The 23320-nt window shown below is 36.4% G+C and overlaps 1 protein-coding gene across 1 annotated transcript in view; it reads right to left on the reverse strand.

Annotated features, from left to right (window-relative positions):
- CTTNBP2 (cortactin binding protein 2) overlaps positions 1-23320 on the reverse strand; it is an 89897-nt gene that overhangs the window by 60603 nt on the left and 5974 nt on the right. Inside the window, exon 2 of the mRNA XM_050914589.1 lies at positions 17526-17633. Coding sequence (XP_050770546.1) covers positions 17526-17633 — 108 coding nt within the window. The remainder of the gene's footprint in view (positions 1-17525; positions 17634-23320) is intronic.

Consider the following 23320-nt stretch of genomic DNA (forward strand, 5'->3'; position numbering starts at 1 on the left):
AATGGAAAATTAATCACGTAAGTTACATTGTTAGTTTTCTTTCGGTAATAATCTACGTTGATATTAGTTGCACACATTTGCTGAAATGAGTTTCATAATCAGCTTACATAACCAGTAACAGAATATATAAGCAACAGTATTTTTAAGGTTAATACTGCATTTTTCCTCCAATGTATCTCAGAGTTTCCTCTTCGTTTACTTGCCAAGTTAAGAGTTCAGCAAGTCCAAGTCTTCCATGCAGCAATTGACGATAAACATCAAAAATAGGACTGCATGTCCTGCACTGCTGTGGAACAATGGAACTGAATTAAAGCTGCCCCAGAACCCTTAAACAAAATTTCCTTCCTTTCAAGAGCGTTTGTTCCTCTGATTAATTTCCTTTTCCACATACACTAAAATTGTTTCAACAGATGTTGGTAGGTTCATATTAATATTTTCTCTTGACATATGTATTAGGGAGTGGTAAAAAGTTTTCTAAAACTAACCAGCACAGAAGAGGAGGCAGTAAAAGCCTATTTTATGTGTTACGTTAAAGACGAGGGTAAGCCCTTCATTCTAAATAAAATTGAAAGGGTAATAGATTTTTTAGAAGAGAAAGGTGACTGAAAGAGAACATGTTTATAAATCTTATTCGGTGGCATTATACAGTGTCTTGAAATGATTTGCTGGAGCTATTCATTTAAGCAAAAGAGAATTATCAATGACTATATACTCATAATAAAAGCAGTACTTTCAGAGATACCTGCAAAATACTGGGGTGGGGGTGGGGTGGGGGAGATGATGTCTTACTATGATTCATTAAGAATGACTCTTTAAGGAATGCTAGCAATTTTGTTACACAATAGGGCTTGAGAGCTTTGTTGTTGGCTTTTTTGGCTGGGTTTTTTTTTTAAGGCAGATGTAAATTAATGTTTTCAAAGTATCATATGAGATGTTACTTCCATATAAAGTTTTACAGAACAAACTAAAAATGGAAATGTAAACATCATGACTGCTGAAGAAACGGTATCCTGCAGCATGATTTCTGTCAATGAACATGTGATGCTCAATTTCTCCTTACAATCTTAACTACAGTCTAAATTCCTTTCTTCAGCACTGTGACAGTGCATACCTATGCAAAGTCTACAAGTGAGTTAGATTTTAATGAACTCAATATTATATGAAAAATATTTGACCAATATATTCAAACTGTCTGTTTCCATGTCAAGTATCAAGTATCATAAGACAGAAACTTGTGTGTACACTTTAAGGAAGGAAAAAATGGAAATTCTCTGAAGAAGACTGATGATCGTAACAGGCTGCTAGTTCAAAAAGAGTGAAAACAGTAGAAAAAATTGAGAAATAGGAGGATGCAATCAGCAAGTTAAACAAAACCAACATACAGGTTGATTAAGCTCTGACAGACCTATATAATTATTTCATACTACAAAAAATGTCCTTTACAGATGGCTGATCAGGATCATGAAAGAATTCAAGTCTTTTGGTAGAGGTACTAATAAAGAAAAGAAAATATACCCATTTACTAATTTTTAATGTAAGGCACACATACTCATAAAAAGCATTCAAAACTATCTTGGAGCAGTGTCTCTTAACAGTCATAAGCCATGCAAATATATCAATGAAACTCCTTACAGTGAAGTAGGCTGCATGAAAGTGGAGATACAATCAGTTTTTCTAGAAAATTTATCTCAAGCGTGAACCATTAAAATAAGAGTAACAACAAAAACTTGCGTTATTCTCTCATTCACAACAACCCATAGAACTTTTCCAAAAATTTGTAATTTGCAAAGTGTCCCTTTCTCTCAGAATCACATAGCTTTAAATCCAAGCTTTTGAAAAGCATTTTTCAAGGTCAAAAGAAAGCTCTGAATATAAGACTGTATGTTGTTTTACAAGACTATCCTCAGTAACTTCCATTTAAGAAGATATACAAAAACATCATTTTAAGGCATAAAAGGTCAGATCTTACCTAGCAGTTCATGAAAACAACAGCAAACCAGATTTTCTCCATTTCATGCTAAGTATACAAATATTAGTGTTTTGCAAAAAGCTGTACAATTTCCTCTTCTCTGCACTAAAAAGCAGACTTCACAAAAGTACAACATGCCTAACAATTAATTCAAATCTCTCTGTGTATAGGAGGACAAACATTTAATTAACACTTAAACAATCCTGATTTACATAATAACAGAAAGCACTGAAGAATTATGCAACCAAGGTAATGATCAAGCCTGAATTTCCTTAGGGGTCTGACTCCATAAAAAGAGAGTATCACCCAATAGCACCAGTTTACTATTACCCCAATATTGCTAAGTAGCACAACCTCCTTCCTTTTCTCCCTGTTACCTGACAAAAACCTCCATGAAAGAAGGAGGTACAGACAGGACAGACAGACATATGCTTCCAATTCTTCATTACTAATTTTCTCCCTTAGAGTAATGAAAATCCACTATTTTGAGGTTGCAGATTTAAAAATGAAAAGGCCATATTACAAAGCTAAGATCAGTTACTAACAGATCAGCACCAACAAGAAAAAACAATACAGTCAATACAAAATATTCTTTGCTTCTTACAGATGTAAAAGGTGAAACTCCAGCCTTACATTAGTTTCTAAATGAGGAAAGAGAAAAAGTCGTGAAACAACATGTGTTTTTAACTGAGAAGAGCCATCCAGATGTTCTATATAAAGATGATATTAGACCTATTTTATGACAGCTTAGTTGTCTGATGCTTAAACATTTGAAAATTATAGGCCACTATTTTATAAGGAAGTCTCACTGTTCGATGCTCTGATTATCTAACAACCCAGATATTTATTTCTGAAAATAATGCAGATTTTCATACTGATAATGAGACTCAATGGATAGAAGAGACTTGAGCTTTCTGGTTACTTTAAACAACCATTTGTCATCTAGACTTTTTTGCATGTTAAAATTTATAGTTCAAATTCATGCAAATCAATTCATAATTCTTTGCCTGGAAATCTGTCAGCCATCTTCTGAAGTACTGAAGGAAATCTGACTTTACCTCTAACCAAAAAAAGAGCACTTTAACCTCCATGCTTAGCAGTTAAAAAGTTTCTTCAGCTTAGTAACAGACAAAACATACAAAGGCATAACAGAAAAACTTTAACTAAATCAATCTGTGTTTCTTTTTCATTTTCCGCATTTAGATTTTCATATTTTCAAACTATCAAAATCTCAGTTAAAATATCATCCCATATTACTTCATGGCAATTACACAATTACCAAACTTTAATTATTTTAATGAAAAGGTATGCAAATTATGAGTTTACAATGCAATCATCAGGCACAGTCAACATGGGTTCACAAAGGGAAAGTCCTGTTTAACTAATTTGATATCCTTCTATGATAAGGTCACCCGCCTAGTGGATGAAGGGAAGGTGGTGGATGTAGTTTTTCTGGATTTTAGTAAGGCTTTTGATATTGTCCCTCAGCATCCTTCTGGACAAGTTGTCCAACTGTGGGATGAGCGGGTTCACGGTGCGCTGGGTGAAGAACTGCCTGAACAGCAGGGCTCAAAGCGTTGTAGTGAATGGGCCTACATCTCACTGGTGACCGGTCACCAGCAGTGTTCCTCAGGGTTCAATTCCAGGGCCAGTTCTGTTCCGTATATTCATCAATGATCCAGATGCATGAGTTGAATGCACCATTAGCAAGTCTGCTGATGATACCAAACTGGGAGGTGCTGTTGACTCTCTTGAGGGACAAGAGGCCTTGCAGAGGGATCTAGATAGATTGGAGCATTGGGCAATGATTAATGGGATGACATTTAACAAGTCCAAATGCCAGATTCTGCACCTAGGACAGAGTAACGCTGGGCACAAGGATAAATTGGGAGAGGAGTGGCTGGCGAGCAGCCCTTCACAAAGGGATCTGGGGCTGTTGGTTGACAGCAGGCTCAATATGAGTCAGCAGTGTGCCCTGGCAGCCAAGAGGGCAAACCACATCCTTGGGTACATCAAACACAGCATAACCAGCCAGTCAAAAGAGATGATTATCCCGCTGTATTCAGCATTGGTGCGGCCTCACCTTGAATACTGTGTGCAGCAGTTCTGGGCCCCACAATTAAGAAGGATGTGAAGGTCCTTGAATGCGTCCAGAGAAGGGCAACAAAGCTGGTGAAAGGGCTGGAAGGAATGTCCTGTGAGGAGCGGCTAAGGACTTTGGGCTTGTCTAGTTTGGAGAAAAGGAGGCTGAGGGGCGACCTCATTGCTCTCTGCAGCTTCCTGAGGAGGGGAAGTGGAGAGGGATGTGCTGATCTCTTCTCTCTGATATCCAGTGATAGGACGTGTGGGAATGGTTCAAAGCTGCACCAGGGGAGGTTTAGACTGGACGTTAGGAAGCATTTCTTTACCAAGAGGGTGGTCAAAGACTGGAACAGGCTTCCTGGAGAGGTGGTCGATGCCCCAAGTCTGTCAGTGTTTAAAAGGCATTTGGAAAATGCCCTTAATAACATGTTTTAACTTGGTCAGCCCTGAATTGGTCAGGCAGTCAGACTAGATAACCATTGTAGATCCCTTCCAACTGAAATAGTCTATTCTATTCTATTAACAATATACATTTATTTGAGGTGCAGTAAGAGAATTCAATGTTTTCAAATTATTTCCAGTATTTACTGGAAGGTAAATTGTGAGAGTAATATGTATTACCTCCAAGAAGAATTTTATTCTTGCTACTACCCCTAGTGAAGAAACTGAATGAACGAATAGATTTAAATAAATAAATTTGATTTCTAGAATGGAACATTTTAAAGTAAATTGAATACTCATTCGCATTGTATATTTTGGATTTTATGCCCTTTATTAAAACTTTAAAGCAATTTTCCAGCTACTACTCTCTTTACAGATACCATTACTTAAAAGTTACCAATTTTAAAATTGTCATATAACAGCTTATATTTCCACAATATCTAGCCAAATTTTACTCTACTATTTCAGAGAGGACTCACTATAATCACTGTTGCTCTATTTTCTCAAATTTCCCATTTATTTGTACAAATAGAATGCTGGCTTTTGTAAGAGACCTAGTGCTAAGTATTTTTAGTACACTGCCAGAGCTTCGAAGACAGATGCCTCTCTCTGAGAGAACTGCAGGTGGAAAGACCTATCCACCAGTCAGAACAGCATCAAAACAGAGTGGGAGGGAGAAAAGCATGGGAACACATATACTCAAGCATAACAAAAGTAATTGCTGCTATGTGAGTATTTTCACAAGTGTTGAATTTGAAAAGGACCCCAATCAAATCTCTTATCTTATTCATAATAATTTTTTATAAATTACTATCACAATTTATTTGGAAGAACCCAGAACAAACCTTATACATTTTTTCTTGAGCAACAGTAACATGAAGAGACACACAAACAAAAGAAAGAAGTGTTATGTTATCAGTTGTGCTTTAGTGTTACCATCAACAAAATTAACTGTACCATTTATTGGCATAGAGGAAATATCCTGTGTATGTTCCCTTAACTAAAAATGGAAAATTTCAGTAACATAATAATACAGATAGGATGACCCAGTTACATTTCTCATTGTCAGCAACATGACTAATGATGGCAAACAGATAAAACATTTTAAATAAGTCACTCTAACAATGAAGTCATAGCTGTATCATTCATAAAGATCACAGAAACCGAGAAACAGTTACATCAACATGACGTCGGAATTTTTTATTATTATTTTTACAAATAGTGTGTGTATCTCTACTCACTAGTTTATGCTGGATTATGCAGAAAGATCAAACGAGGGTAGGAAGAATCAAGTGGACAAGGCAAAGCAATTATCCAAATAAGAAACCAGCAGAATACTTTCAGCTAAATTAGTAGTTACATGCCTGGCAACAATAAACATATTCAGATCTTATGTGAAAAACAAAAAGAGACTATTATCAGTTTAACAGTCACTGCTGGAAAGGACAGAGTGGAAAGGATGTTTGCAGTGCAAGGCCATAGAGTTTTCATACTAGAAAACTAGTCTCAGTTTCATACTTGTAGTCTCCAATTTTAGGAGAGCCTGGAATAAGGGTATTTACCTGAGTAGTGAAGCTTAAGCTTAGTAAAACTACACATATACAGGACTGTTTTAACATGGTTTACCAAAAGTTTTGCTTTGCTCAGTGCTTAATATCTCCCTTTGGCAAATAGCAAACAACTACCACAAGAAGTGATGTAACACTACTGGAAACTTATCTTGTCAGTAGCTTCTAGAAGAGGCCTTTATATGTGTCAAAATACCAGGACCCCTCAGATCAACAAAGTTAATCAGTCCAGGGACTGCTGCTGCTACATCCCCAACATCTATTGGAAAAGGTGAGACTTGGTTCCATTCAGAATGAAGTGCAAGAAATAAAGGTGTTACTTGAAGGAAAACCCAAATACAGTTCACTTGATACTTTTCATCATGCAAAGAAAAGTATTTATTGTTAGTTATCCACGTTTACAGAACTATTACTACAAAAAACACTGAATATAAGAAAAGTAAATACTTTCATAGGCATCTGAAATGATCTTTTAAATAAGATGCTATATATAAAGCCAACCCACCAATACTATAAACAGTATTTCCAAATTATTACAACATGGACTCTGGCAGTATCAAGGATAAGACTGTCCTTTAATTTCACAACATTTCCTGAAGTACATTGTTAGGTTTTGCTGTCTTAAGCAGGCTTGGTCATTTTGTTGTCATGCAACAAAAGCTATTTTCTTACTTTGTAACCAGTCATGCAGTTCTCAAAAATTGAGGTCCACACAGATATTTACTGGAATAGTGTTAGTTTCCTGAATTGTTTGGCAATAAAGCAGTATACCAAAACATGTCAAGTAATTTTATAAAAATAAATTAGCTGACATAATATAAACTAAAAAAATACAATACATAAACCATGACCGAGATGGGGGGGGGGGGGGGGAGGGGCGCGGAAATCAAACTGAACATTCTTTAAGGTTGTGTCTAACAGTATCTTTTCAATTAGGTGAACAAAGAGCATGCTGCATTACTTTAAAACTTTAAATAAACCACAGATAAAGAAATCATTCCAAACTAAGCACTGAAAAATCATTTCATCTACTAACCTGTCTGAGGTTTATTCATATTTCATAGTTTCCTTGCAATCAACTTTAAATAGCTTGCAATAGTGAAATAATACTTTTTGACAGCCATGTTCAGAAAATTACAATAAACCAATATTAAGAAAGTAAAAGCTTTAATCATAACCAGAATCATTGGACAGGTAAAGACAAACTATATTTAAGAGCAGAGAAAATGCATACGCAACCATAATTAAAGTCAATAAATCAAAAGTAGTGATCAGATGAGCAAGGACACAAACTGCAGATGATTACCTCCCAAAAATTTAGTAAAAATCAGATTTTTGCAAAGAAATTGCAACATGCAAAAATGACAATGCAAACAAGGTATTATCTGACTTCTATTTCATGGTTCACTTCTGCCACCAAGGCCAACAACTGCCATCATACTGTCTAGAACAATAACCTTCTGTTACATACAGTTTAACATCTTCTGCTCCTCCTTCTACCTAATCACCATTTTTCAAAGACACCTGCTACAAAACAGGCTGTCTTACTGGCTGCCAGAAAGCTCTAAAGCCACCTTCTGTGTGCCTTTAGCTCCGTTCTTTAGTACGAGCGCGCCATGGGATTCATACATATAGAAGAAATTCAGATTTGCATTTTAAATTCACAAAAACTTAGCACAATTACTGCAGGTAAGGATCTTCATAATTTATAGGTGGTGTAGCTTCCTTTGACCGATTACACTTAATATACATGTAATTTTTCTACCTATCAGTCAATTTGAGAACAACTAAACTATATGGATTCATTCCCTTTTTCCTGATAGCTCCCAGGTTTCTTCCCCTCTAACCCTGAAGTTCATTCTGACAATTATGGTGTTGGTAATAATTCTATTTTAACATGTAACTTACAGAGTACAGGCAAAACCAAGTACCACCCCATCACAAGATGCAGAAGAAAATAAATACCATAAAAAGGACATGAAAACTCTAACTAACAAATGAAATTTTCTTAACTAAAATCTCAACCTGCAGTAGGCAAAAGTCTGCCTTGGCCAAGTGAAGGAAGCTCTTTTGCTAGACAGAACTCACTGAGAAGCAGACAGATCAAATTAGGCAAGTATAGCTTGAGAGTATCTACAGCTCTCCTTCCAAATATTTCACTTAATATTTACCTGAACTTTTTTTTCAAGGAACAGCTAATTCATTGCTAAAAATGCAGAGCCAGGCATGAAAGGCTCCACATTTTGCATAGTTATTCCAGTATCATTGTTGGTTACCCACCAAAAACCTAACATTGTTACGTAGTATACTGTTATGCTAAACTATGATACACTCAGGTTTTTCTTTTAAATATTGTTTGATCTTCACATACACTTAAAGAATTGCAAAAGCGGTACAGAAATATGTACACATGACAGTTACCATCAATATAGTTCGTATTTTCAATGAGATTAAAATAAAACTATATTGTTCACTGCTTAATCATTGTCAGCCGAAATTGAAAGACAAATTTACTGATAATAGCCTTCCACAATGCACAGCTCAGGACTCGAAATCAAACTAGCTTGAGCAGAAAATGTATTCTGCCCTTTGGGGAGAAAAAGACTCCAGAAGAGCATTTTACAATGACCCATCTGGTAATTTCACAAGCAAGGTCCATCTGTCTTAAATTCAAGAATGATCATAATGGTAGAAAGCATTGGGGAATTTCTGGTTTTAGAAAGTGAAAATGGGGATATGTTCTGATTTCAGCTGGGACAGAGTTAATTTTCTTCTTAGTAGCTGGTACAGTGCTGTGTGTTGGATTTAGTGTGAGAATAATGTTGATAACACACTGATGTTTCAGTTGTTGTTAAGTAGTGCTTATCCTAAGTCAAGGACTTTTCAGTTTCCCATGCTCTACCAGCAAGCAGGTGTGCAAGAAGCTGGGAGGGAGCATAGCCAGGACAGCTGACCCAAACTAGCCAAAGGGATATTCCATACCATAGAGCATCATGCCCAGCATATAAATGGCAGGGAGTTGGCCAGGAGGGGTGGATCGCTGCTGGGGCATTGGTCAGCAGGTGGTGAGCAATTGCATTGTGCATCACTTCCCCCCCCCCCCCCCCCCCTTTTCTTATATTCCTTTTCATTACTATCATTACTATATTTCATTATTATTATTGTTAGTATTATATTTTATTTAGTTATTAAACTGTTCTTATCTCAACCCACGAGTTTTACCTTCTTTCCCGATTCTCCTCCCCATCCCCCTGGGAGCCGGGGGGAGTAAGGGAGCAGCTGCGTGGTGCTTAGCTGCTGGCTGGGGTTAAACCACAACAGGATATAAAGTTAATTTTTTTTAAATCTAGATCAAATCAATTCATATTTCCTACTATATTTACACAATCAACCCTGGAAAAGAGCATTTATAGGTATACAGTGACTATGTCAACATTAGCAGGTAGTACAGCACAACAGGAACAAGTTTGTAGAGCAACACGATCGGTACTAGGAATGTGCCTATGGTCCTGCCATTTGGAAGGAAGTGTTACTTAGGACTAGCTCTGCTCTCCGTTCAGTTTATACAGTCTGAGAGTGGTCTGTGAGGAAAATCAAAGCAAAGTTAGGTGGGGACAATGGGGAGACTTTCTTCAAAAGTGTGCTCTTGGTCTGAATGCTAAGGTAGGTTCACTCAAGCAGTTCATTCACACACACATATTATAAAGATATGTAAAAAATGGCCTTTATCATAATGAACCCCAACATCTTATAAGCTATCCATATCACCAGAATTTTCTAATAGAACGTTACTACAAAGAAACATTTTTGTTGTTGTTCTAAAATGCAACACTTTGCAAAACAACATTCAATTTGATTATATATACTTTTAGAAAAAATGGAACAGAGTTTTGAAGTAATGTTGGATTATACCACTATAGCCTTGGAAATGGAGTGTCTTTTCATTGAAGCTAGTTAAATTTCTGGAACAACCCGATCATTTTAAAACAAATGATCCTCCTAAAAAATATTAAAACTTTTTTTAAGACTTGCTTTAAACTATTGAATTTCTCATGGAATTGAATACTGATATCTTAATAGTTCTAAAATGATTAACAGGAGAGTTGGAACCTGAAATCTGGCATTCAACATACTATACATTATCTATTTTAAAGAAACATTGTGTAATCTACAAGTAATCACTATACTTTCTGAAAGCTGTTTATCCTTATTTTAAAATCTTGTCTTTTTAGACTGGAAGCTTTTTAAGGTAAAGCCAATAGAATGGGTTATTAAACTTAAACGTGGCTATGAGGTATTATTACATGATGCATTAATTTCTGTCTTTTGACTTACCTATTCCATTACATTAATATCCACACCTTCAAAATTCAACCACTGCTCTTCAAGAACTCACATGCCTTGCTAGGGGAAGTCAGAAATTATCTTATATGGATTTTCTACTTGGACATAATAGAGAAAGTGTGATTCAATTCCAGCTCTATTGATTAGCCTGCAGGCCTGTCAAAATGCTTAGATTCAGGGAGATAGACTGTACTTATAATTCGGGCAGAACTAACTCCTACAGCAGAGATCTTTTTCTTCTCATCTTTTTATAAACTTAGTCAGTCTAACTTAAATTCTCTGAGGAGTTAAATTAATGAAGTCTGATTTTCCCTAACTCTGTATCCTACAGTTTATATACAGTGCTCAATAACAGACACCACAAATCTCTGCCCTTCCTTCAACTAAGGCCCTAACAACAGTATGACTTTTCTTACCCAGCTGCCTGGTTTTATGACACTACCTATTTCTGAAATGCTTAGCATTTTGTCAGATTTTGCAGGAACTGGCTAAAAGATTCAACAGACATTGGTACAAACACATAGATAGAAGATAAGCTTTCCTGCCTTAGGAAGTTATGGTAAAAATTAAATACAGTAGGGCTTTACAACACTGAAGAAACATGTACAACCAAATTCACCTTGCCATTCTCATACTGTCCTCCTGACCCAGCCGTCACATACACAGAATCTATTGATTTGAAGCTCACAAGCTCAGAGAAAAGACATTGCTCCACAGCAATGTCATTGATATTGTAGTCAATTTTAATTAAACAAAAATATATCCATTGTTTGGTATTGGCAATACTTTTAGCCATTTTTTTATTTCATTGGTGATTTTTCCCAACAATCCAAAGAAGTTGTTCTAAATCTATGCAGTGTGGTATATTAAAAGATCTAGTATAAGAATTTGCATTTTTTTTCACATTAATGCACACCATAGAAGCAAGTATAACATAAATTTTCATTTTACCATTCACCACCTAATGAAATTTACATAGGCAAATAAAACTATTTTAAAAATAAACAAAACCCCCAACTAAACCGGGCTTTAAAATTTTAAATTAAAAATAACCTACTAATGATTTAACTTTATGAGAGAATCACCATTAAAAGCAGCATTTAGTATTTGTAATTCCATGCTTGACAGCTAACACTAGCACTTCAATTTATCATATGAGGGTCAATGCACTTTAGAAAATCCTCTAGAAAGCAGGCAGATACAGCAACAACTTTACAGCTGGAGAAAAACAACAACAAACGAATGCTGTATTTGAGATCACGGCTGTGGAAGGCCAGACCTATGCTTTGATTATGTGGCCACATTACCTCCACATTAGGAATATATTATCCCCTTACTACAGCCAGACAGTTTATTTGGATAATTGAGACAGATGGAGGCAGCAGCTATAGTTAAGTCTCCCTCGTTTTTTAACTATATGCATTCCCAATAGCAATTAAACAGCATGTTATTTCTCATTAACGAAATAACTTCAGTGATATAAATTTTAATCTGAATTTAATTTTAATTGCAGTGCAACCCTGATCATGGAGCTACTAAAATAAAGAAATTACAGATTCAAAAAGAACCATCTTAAGTCATTTGGTGTAGTAGTTACACAAAATCAGAGTGCTAATGAGAAAGATTTACACAAAGATCACCTCCTTTGAGGTGAATCCTGATGCTGCTCTCCACAGCAAATTAACTGTTCACTTGGAGAATAAATCTCGAAATTTCACCCTAAGCGTGACAAAGGTCTGCTCTTCCAAGGCTGTTGGTCACAAGGCTGAACTTGTCCAGCAACTTAAATTGCGCTGGTTGATAATTACTGTAACTTTTTCAAATCTGAATTTCTCCAACTTCCAAATTTCAGACAGCCAATGTTCCCCAAAAAAGAAATAGCGTTCAGATAGGAATTAATTTAGCAAAATACTGTGAGTTCTGTATTGTACAAATCAGAGTATACTATAACAAATTTATATATGCTAAGGGCAAAAAGCCCTCAGCTTTCTCTGTTTATATCAAAGCACCAAACTACTTGTACACCATTAGTAGGAGACATTGACCCAGTTAGATAAAGTTTCAATTGCTGAAGCAGGAAGCAACAGCCTTTTTTTAGAAATAGGAATGCTATGTGTGCTTATGTACCTGCAGTTGTGCATATTACAAAGGAACAACAATGTATTATGAAAATATGGAAGTATACAGATGTCATCTGCATATTTCTTATGAATGCAGTTTGGATTAGAAGTTTTGTTTTTGTTGCAAAAGTAGACTTCAAGATATCAAAACTTTGTATAAAAATACAATGGAAACTCTACAATACATTATGCACAAAGATGCAATAAAAAGAGTTAATTGTTGTATGTGACACCTTGGATTTGGTTCTCCCTAATTTATCATGTGGCACAAATTCAAGTGCCTTAATAAAAAAATCTATTACATCAACACTATCAACTTTACTAACTAAACTTTCCCTCCCCCGCCACCCCCGCCTCCCAGGATGGCTAGTTAATTTAACGAGATTTCTTCCCATAATCCCAAACTACTGGTCTTTCTCACATTTAATTTTTTTTTTTTTTATTTACACAGAATAGACAGAATGGACACTCTGCACTGGAACAATACCCAGTGGACAGACTTATAATTCCCTAGTTCAATCTTTTCAAAGCAGAGTAACAAACTCTGAAGCCTTTCTTCTTTATTCTCATTGGACTGCACCTTTTTGAAACTAAGCTTTAAATAAGCAGAAAAAGTTATGCAACATCTTAAAAGTGCTAAATGAGGAGTGTCATGGTTTAACCGCAGCCAGCAACTAAGCACCACACAGCCGCTCACCAACTCCCCCTCGGTGGGATGGGGGAGAGAATCGGAAGAGTGAAAGTGAGAAAACTCGTGGGTTGAGATAAAGACTGTTTAATAAGTAAAGCAAAAGCCACGCACGCAAGTGAAGCAAAACGAATTCATTCACTACTTCCCATTGGCAGGCAGGTGTTCAGCCATCTCCAGGAAAGCAGGGCTCCATCACACGTAACAGTTACTTGGGAAGACAAATGCCATCACTCTGAATGTCCCCCCCTTCCTTCTTCTTACCCCAGCTTTACATGCTGAGCATGACTTCATACGGTATGGACTATCCCTTTGGTCAGTTGGGGTCAGCTGTCCCGGCTGTGTCCCCTCCCAGCTTCTTGTGCACCCCCAGCCTACTCGCTGGTGGGGTGGTGTGAGAAGCAGAAAAGGCCTTGGCTCTGTGTAAGCACTGCTCAGCAATGACTAAAACATCCCTGTGTTATCAACACTGTTTCCAGCACAAATCCAAAACAAAGCCCCATACTAGCTACTATGAAGAAAATTAACTCTATCCCAGCCAAAACCAGGACAGAAGTTAGTAGCCACCTTCTCTGATGGCTACTAGCACCAAGAGAAATTAAACTGAAAGTCACAAAATACAAATTCATTTTATGATACAATGAATACATTGTAAATGAACAGCCAGAAGACAAGCATCTGACGACAATACAATTCTGAAATCCAAGGGCATTGTCTCCCTGTCAGAAAAGCAATATTACAGCAGTACTAACTGATACAGTGCATCATTTTGGAGTTTAATTTCTTCCACTGACACCTCAAACTGTGCATAATTTTACAGCTATTTTTTAAATAAGAGAACAAAAAAAACCCAGAAGTCACAAAACCACAACATTATTTTAGATTTCTATGAGCTATTACGTAGTAGAGTTTGCTCCATATATAGGACTGAGGCTCAATCCACAAAACCAAAGACATCATAAGTGTTTTCTACTTAATCCGTCAGAACCCCACAGGCAAATTACACTTTTACAATATATCAAGAAGCATTAAACTGTAATCCTGAAAAGCAAATTTCTAAAATAAGTGAAAATAATTAATTTAAAACAAAATTTTAAAAGTGATTTAAGTGAGAACTCCGTAATACATATATATATACACTATAAACATGGCATAGGAAAAAAAGCCAAAACCAGTAAGGCACAAGTTCCAACTCCATATCTTATCCTGAAAAATACTGTTCCTGCTCCCTAGTTCTTACCCCTTAACTCTCTGTCAGAAATCTCTGTTCCATTCCACCAGGGAATACTGTGGATAAGGTGTGGATAGTGATGATATAACATGTATACCAAGAGAAAAAACATTTGGCATTGTGAGAACCGTGCTCCTGTAAGAGTCAGCCTGAAAAGAAACCCTACCTACGGATGTTGAAGGCAGGTGTGCTTTTTTTACATAACTGGCTTTATAGACAGAGAAAAAACAATCAGATCTGTCTCAGAACTTCAGTAAAGCACATGACGTGGCTTCACACAAAATTAGTGAAGTGGGAAACAAGACAGGTCAGTGTAAGAATTTATACAATGGGAATAGGACAGACTAACAAATGCATCAAACAGGTCTTGTTAAAAGAGAAACTTCATGCTAGGTGCAGATTAAGAGTAGCACCATGTGAGTCAGTCTTTAATTATATTCAGTATTACCAGTTATTTTGTGATCAGTCAAGACTGATTCACTTTAATACCAGAGCTTTCCAGGAGAAGTATTTCCAATAGATACATAAGTACTATTTATTGCACAAATTTTACAAATGCTCAGTGAAACCCTGCAAAATGAGTACGGATAAGGGCACATACATTTAGGAATGATGTAGTTAAACTTAAGTGATTATAGAGAAAAATCTGAGATGATGACCACAAGAATGAATGGTTACTTTCTAAGAGAAGAGTAAAAGATCCAGTTCTATTGTCTTACAAAAAGACCAAGAACATATAAAACTGCTTCATAAATGTATATACCACAGTGACTGAAAACTGACAGGAAGATCACTTAAGAGGAAAAGACAACACACATATTATCTAGTATAGGGCTGGAAATTATCAGGCTTTGACCTGTCAGAGAAATTAGGCTTTGAAACAGCCCTGCAGTTCTAGTAGGATTAAAAAAAAACCAACAAACTCCCAAAACACACACTTGCAAACTTTCCTAATTTTGAAACTGAGCTTGATCAGCTTTTGAAATAATAACATAAGAAGTCTTTTCCCTTATATGAAAACCATTTCCTTCTTGCTTTAAGGATACACAAAGTATGTATGCCAATTTGTTTAAACAAATCAAAGTACCAAATCTGACACAATTCCAACAGAATTCTCTTGTTATTCACTTTTATAAAAGACCTATATTTGGCTATCTAGTAGCTTATTTTGTGCACTGCTTGGAGACTCCAGCTGCTAATACTGCTGACTTGTGGCTTCCCAAGTAAGAAGCCAGAAGACCTGAAAGTATCGTATTCCAAGATATCAGGCTACAGTTCTTCAGCAGGTATAACTTCCAAGTTTTCCAGTACTAGTACAGCTAACCAGGCAAGCTGCCTGGAAGATTTGAATTCCACATGGATTTTGTTTAGAGGATTTTACTACAAAATACAGGAACTGGAAATTGAGATGCAGGAGAAGACAAAAAAAAAATAAAATTTCAACATTTATATACCTTATGTGAAATTGAGTTATTTTTTATATTGATCTATATTAGTCATCAAAAACCACTGTGTACATACTACCCATTTCAGCAGGTGCATGGGAATCTGATGTAGACTTTTTCTTTCTTGGGACTGTACTATCCTGAATATTTAATGTTTACTATCATTAAATGTGTACTGCATTCTTCTTCTTTTTTTTATTTCATTCAGTTTCAATACATCCATTAGTTGGTATGTAGTGTAGTAGCTGTTCATGAATATGTATTAAAGAAAATTGTCTGAGTATTCTATTTGCATTCCTCCAAAGTTAGGAGAGTCAAAAAAAGTGATTCTGGATGTGGTGTGCACATTGTTTCCCCTTCTACAAACTGGCAGTCAGGAAAAAAAAACTCCTAGTCCAGGCAAATGAGATGTGAAATTGCAAAACAGCTAGATGAAAAGGCAGTACATTTCAACATATGCATATACCTGAAGGCCAAACACCAAATAACTCCAAAGTGCAGTAATCCCCCAGAAACATACTGCTTCCAGTGTCTTATTGTCATTACAAAATGCAAATTGTATTTTATAAGAGAGGTTTATACCTATAAAGTCTTTAGTTATTAATGCAGGTACATCAATGACAGGTACTTTGAAGCTCCATTTGCATCAAGTGATCTGAAGCCATCACAAAACAAATTAAAATTGAATAAAAATGCATTTACAATTGTTACTGTGACATTACAAGTGGAAAATGTTCCCACACTACTTGATAATCATTACACATACTACTAAAAACTAGTATTAGCTATATTTTATTACATTGAGGTTTTGCTTTAAGAGACCTTAAAAGGTATAATTTCCCTCTATGCAACTATGAAGCTATAAATATTTTCGAATCATATAAGGCTGTTTTCCCCCCTAAACCTGCCGTCTGTTCGGCAGCTCTGTTAAATTTTATTCTGTTTCGGATCAATTTTAAAGTCATTACAGTCATAAAAATTTATCATCTTTTGATTAAAATACAGTTTTGTTTGTACATTTCCAGTCAACTTTCTAAGTTACCTTTCAGACTGCAACCTTCTGAAGCAGAAAACCAACCTTCACAACCTAGCACAGCAAAAATCTAATCAAGTACTTGTGAGTGCTATTAAGAGTATATATCCCATATTTCACCTTTCATTTAAAAAAAGAAGCAAAACAAAAAAACACCACAAAAACTTTTCCCTAAGTGGATATGACCATCCAATTTTGTCCCTCCTTCCATCTCACAGAAAATGAATGCATTGAATAGACTAGATGCACAAATATATAGACCATTAGAACAAATGACGAATGGACTGAATTTTCCTTTGAAGTTATTCCTTCCTTTCACAAATAACAGACTCTACAATATAAAAGAATTTAAAGAGGAAGTAATTTTGCAGTTTTCGCACTTATTTCTCTGAAATTTTGTTGGTATTTTATACCAAAATTGCATAGAATTACCAAATGGCAACAATTAAACAAGAACATATTTTGTGATTACTGAGATTCAGTCAACCTAAAACTTTAAAAATCACAATTTACTCTTCCACTAATAATATTCTATGCACAGTATAAAGGAAGTGGCAAAAGCGAATTAAAAAACAAAGCAAACCACAACAACCCAGTAACTTACCCTCAAAGCTTCAATTACAAGGTCTCGTGCTTCTAGTTCTCCTTCCATTATACTCAAAAGCATTCGCAATTCTGGCTTGCTCAAGTTATCCACATCAAACTCTCTTTTCTGTAAGAAACAAAACACTGATGAACACACTAACTAACTGACTGCAGGTCTGAAACATAGACATATCAGCATCCTAATTATGGATTCCTCAAACATCTATAACTGTCAAAAGTTGAGGTGGCTTTATTTGTAGTATATAAAGTTGAAATTAATAGCAAATACTCTGATTCTTTTTATTTAAAGTGAAGAAATTAAAAGCCCTCCAGTATGACACTGTTTCAAATCCTATACTGTTGCAAGGAATCAATCCTGCAAAGTCTAGTGGATGATAAGGGTGAAATGGTAAAGAAACTAACTTTGTGACTAACAGTTCCCATATGCAGCCTCACAGAGACTGAAACAATTCAGCAGAACTGAAATAGCACATCAGGGATGAAGGCAAGAGAGGGTGAAAGAACCTAAATCACAGCACACCTAATCCAGCGTAATCTGTGCCTCACTTGCAAACTACCAAGTCACCAGAGTATACTGGGCTGAATGTGAATTTTTGAAGCACAGCTTGTGAGAAGACATGAAATCATATCTGTATGCTTTATTTGCATTCCCATTTGTTTGGCCGGAGGGTACAGTTCAGGTTTAAGAGGCACTGACAAACAACAGTTCATAGCAACAATATCTTCTCACTCCACAGTTACCAAGATCAGTGTAAGTCTGACTTCCACCCCTAGCAAGACAGGAGAACGAGTTTATACTGACAAATAAGTTCACTGAGCACATGCATAAACACTGTATGCTGGGAATATCAGTATGGTTTCTGTAAAACCAAATCCACCTCATGAACTGCTACAGTTCTGTAACAATGTCAATAGACACATAGGTAAAGGGGATCCACTGGACACTAATATATTTGGATTTTCAAGAAGTTTTGGACAAGGTTCTATATCAAATATTATTACAGAAACTCCTATCCAAGAGTATTGGATGAAAAAACACTTCATGGCTAGGAAGCAAACACTATGGGTAACAACCACTTTTCAAGGTGGAGACAGGTAAGCAGTGGGGCACCTCTGGGACCAGCTTTATTCAACTTTTTCATCAATAACCTGGAAAAAGGATAGAGAAGTGGCAGGGACATCTACCTCATGTGGGAACCGGCACATATTTCCTCACTTACAAGGTTAACACCCTCATTTTGCCACTATATAAACCCCTGGTAAACCCACATCTCAAGTACTGCATAAAGTCCTCGTCTAAAGGTATAGAATTGGCCAGCTAAAAGGATGAAGAGAGAAGGAGTAAGTACTATATGAGGAAAGACTACAAGGCTGGATATCTTGATTTTAGAGGTGGGGTGGGAGGAATGTTATTAATATTTACAAAATCACAAAGGTAGTAGATAAGATTAATACAAATCTCTTGTTCACCAATATCCACAATGCTAGCACAAGTAGATGCTTAGTGAAATTAGAAGGGGATCATTTTCAGGGAGAGAAAACAATATTTTTTCCATGTGCTAGATTCAGCTGACCAGCTTGATTTCCAATACACTATTCACTGCAAGGGAAATACTAGAGTCCTTACTACCATGTAGATGTGTCTCCTAGCAAAGCCCTGAGATGCAGGCAGTCAGCTATCTTCAGTATGAAGTAATCAGTTGCCAAATTAGCTGAATTGTATATCTGGATATACTGTCTATTTTCCCTGAAGGATGTAAAATCTAAGAGTTCAGCTACCCAGGAGCTTAACTTCATTGCAGGAAAATCCAATAAAAATTAAAGCAAGTACCATTTCTGCTTTCTTAAGGCAAAAGGAGGGCAAAACAGTTGTTCTTCCCTCAGGCTAGAAGGCCATAGATCAAAACTACCCAAAAGCTATAACTGTATTAGATTTACTCTGTGTTCCATTTTTACTTTGTAGTTAAAACACACAGAGGTGCACAAATGGCTAGTGAGAACTGTATGCCAGAACTTTAGCTATTTGCATTGATGTACATTGGATTGAGTTTCTTCATTTATGTGAACAACATGGATCAACAAGAGTAGCAATGATTTCTATTAAGCGTAACTGTTTTGGGGACAGGGACATCCACTCTAACCAATATTTCTAGACTAGTTATCCTCTATTTTTGCTGCCTGGGTCAGCTATTCCTCTAATCCAAAAGATACCTCTTACCCTCCATGCCAATGGATCAAGAAAAACAACTGGTTTCTCTGAAGGCTTTTTCCCAACATATGCTGCAGCAGCCTCTCACAGTGCTCCTCACAATTCTATACAGTGCTCACCAATCTATGGACATGTATAAAGTGAAAAGTTACTAAATGTATACAGTTCCTCATGTAATCTAGTGTCTGTAGACTAGATTTTACCTTATAGTTTGCAGCAGATTTCACTCTCAGCACTTCTAACTACTAAATTTAATGCAGTCAGGTAGCAGGACCCACTTATCCACCCTCCTCCTTCTATGAACTTCATAATATCTAATAGCTGAAGGACAGCAACTGATTTATTCATATAACTTCCTTTATAATAGAGAAAAACTGTCTCCATTTGTCAATGGAAAACTGATGCAGAGATATTTTTTTCCAAACAACATAGAAAGCAAGTAATATAAAACATAATATTCAGTAACAGTCTTTTAAGTCTCCATTCAGTGGTTTAACTACTACATTATCTTCCCTTTCTAAAATATGCTTGCCTCCTCTGACAAAAAAGGCACCCAAGGTCTCTGAGAGACAGGGACAAAGTTAAGAGGGGCATCCACAAAAGTACAGTGCAAGAAATGTGATCCTACTCTTCTCTCCAAGTCAGTAAATTCAGCTTGTCAGGAGGTATAACACAGGACAGCTCTTTGTCACAAGACTGATCGTACATCATAGGTGAAACTTTTCATTTCTGCAGTCTTCCACAAGACATAAATGAAAACACTCTTACATTCTTAACAAACCAGAGGCATTCTTCAACATATGTGATGCAGTGATGAGCTTTTTTAACTAAGCATCTGATCAAGCAATTAAAGTAAATTTTGCTCAAGTACACACCCTGAACTAGAACGTATGAAAAGACAGCAATAACAAATGCTCTCTAGTAATTTATAGTTAGATATAAATGAACACAAAAAAATGTTAATAGAAGGACATACCAACAAGATACGCAACTTAGTTTTTATATTTTTCGTTTTAAAAACTTGAAATAAGAACTAGCAAAACCACTTCAATATATGAAGAGTTCTAGCATATCAGACTAAAAACCCACTTAGCTGAGCATCCTGTCTCCAAAAGCAGCCAATAATGGATGTCTTGAAATCAGTACCAGAGCAAGACAAGCACATAATGATACTTCCCTGAAATACTCTCCTAGCCTCCAGCAATTTTCAGCTTGTGCACCTTCTGAGCCAGAAATTGTGATTTTGCACATAGTAGCCCTTGGCTGACATATCTGTTGTGAATTTGCCCCATTGTTTTTTGAATCTCTATGTAATTTTAGCATCCACAACATTCCACAGCACAACTACACATTTTATGAAGAACCATCACCTTTGCTGTCAGTCTGCCATCAGCTACTTGTTTGATGCCTTCTGATTTATTAAGCACAGAAAACAATCTATTATTACCCACTCTCTCCATGCTACACACTCTATCAGACAAGTCTTCACATACATAAAAGAACAAACAAAATTTCCCAAAACTAACATCCGAAATCAACCAGAAAAGACACACAAACAGAAAAAGTGAAATAAAGAATTTAAGAGCTTTTTAGGATGAAAGAGAAGGCCATCATTTTTCAAGTCTTGTTTATGAATAATTTTATGCCCACTGAGGCTTTCTTATCATAACTTTATCTGACAAATTCTGAAACTGGAATGACCACTTTTTTCCAGTACTTTAAGGACAACTTAGATTTGTTCACTATGGATAAGCAACCTTGAATCCCCTCGCACAGGGTAAGAGTGTGCACGGCAGTTGCTGAAGAAGCTACCACACCTTCCCATGCACATCTCTGAATCAGCACTTATGGAGCTACAATGTAGCTTACCCTAACTGGACTAAAATACATAGTTTAAAGATTTAATATATTCTCAAGCATAGTTGTAAAAATATTTCTAAGATTTAAGTAGATAAAGAATATGATGAAATAAAACTATCCTTCCTCTTAAACACTCCCTGCCATCTTCTGGGGATCAAGATGTCAGTCATGACAAGCTTGCCTGAAGTTCTTATTCAGATGGAGCACTGTTTACCTAAATCATACAGAAAACTGTTGTTTAGATCTAGAAAAGTAATCTTCCTAACATCTTCCAGTGGAGCAGTAAGTCTTAGATCTCCAGAAAATAAAGACTGCATTAGTAGCTCATGGTTTATGTGTCATCTGGGGTTTAGCTACAATACCTCTGGTAGAGTGCCAAGCTGTAACAATTTAACCAACAATTTAACAACTATGTAACCGAGCCATCCATTATATTGGTTTTATAACAGAGATACATGAATATGTTGCCCCAGGGTGACATTTGGCATACACAACCAAAACACAAGAGAATTTTTTTCTCTACCTCTTTCAGATTTTAAAATGTCTGGTTTATTTGATTTATAAGAATAAAGTACCTGAAAAAGACTACAACTTCAGTCCTCTATGTCTCTAAAACTCCACATGTTATTTTTCAGATCAGTTTTGTAAGGGGTGTGTGTTGCCTGGCAGCAAGTGCCCTGGCAATAGAGCAAACAGCTAATTAGCTAAAACTCATTCAATTACCTGTGTATGCATCACAAAAAGAGTACAGGCAAGATGATAACCTGCATTGCTAAAGATTAAAAGACGCTCTACCATGAACCAAAAAAGAAGACAAAAGCATCTCTTCTGAACAAGAGAAGGACAACTTAGGACAGCAGTGATCAAACTGGACAGGCATTTTCCCACCTCCATCGTCTTTGGAAAAGACAGAAAGAGGATGAAATTGGAAGGTCACCAAGAGGCACAGGAACAGAAGGGACTCTTTCCAACATGCATAGCTATTTAGAGCAGAGATGTTAAAAGTCTTCAGGGTTAAATTTATCCCACCACCCTCCCTCCAAAAAAAAAAATTCTTGTGAGGGATTGGCAGTGCCAATAGTTTGGTTTTGCTGACCTAGCCCAGTTGATAGTACTAGCAACTTCAGGAGCTAAAAGTGCTGTTCATTGTGCTACCACAGCAGCTGTTACAAACTCTGCTGCCTTCAGCAGAAGTCTGAAGAGGTAAAGTATAAAAGCCACAGTTTTGTACTTTCCCTAACCAGAACAGAGGCAAAAAACAAGTTAGCTCTGGATTAATCACAAATGACCACGGAAAACAAGCTACTTCCTGCTCAGAAAGCAGCTACATATCCTTTCTAAAGATGGAGCTGGGTAATAACCCAGGACTTGGGAAAGAAACATGTGGAGCATAATTGAGGGCTGAAGTGGAAAGACAGGGGTGAAGAAGTATAAAAATGGTGTCCAGGAAAACACATAGGGAAAAGCTGTCAAAAAAAAAAAAAAAAAAAAAAGTCCTTTCAGAAGAGAAGGCAAAGGTACATATCTACATTTGTTACGTATTTTATATTGAGTTGCATTAAATCCACACAAGAATCCTCCTGAGGATTCACAAAGCAGACTTCCAAGATGAGGTTCTAAAAAGAAAAAGGTTTGCTATTACTTATTAGGCTATACAAAGTAAACTTTTAATATCATGATGGCCTCACATCTGTGAGACCCATGAAACAACTGCACCAGGGAAA

This window comes from Gymnogyps californianus, chromosome 1 (assembly GCF_018139145.2).
Source record: "Gymnogyps californianus isolate 813 chromosome 1, ASM1813914v2, whole genome shotgun sequence".
NCBI lineage: Eukaryota > Metazoa > Chordata > Aves > Accipitriformes > Cathartidae > Gymnogyps > Gymnogyps californianus.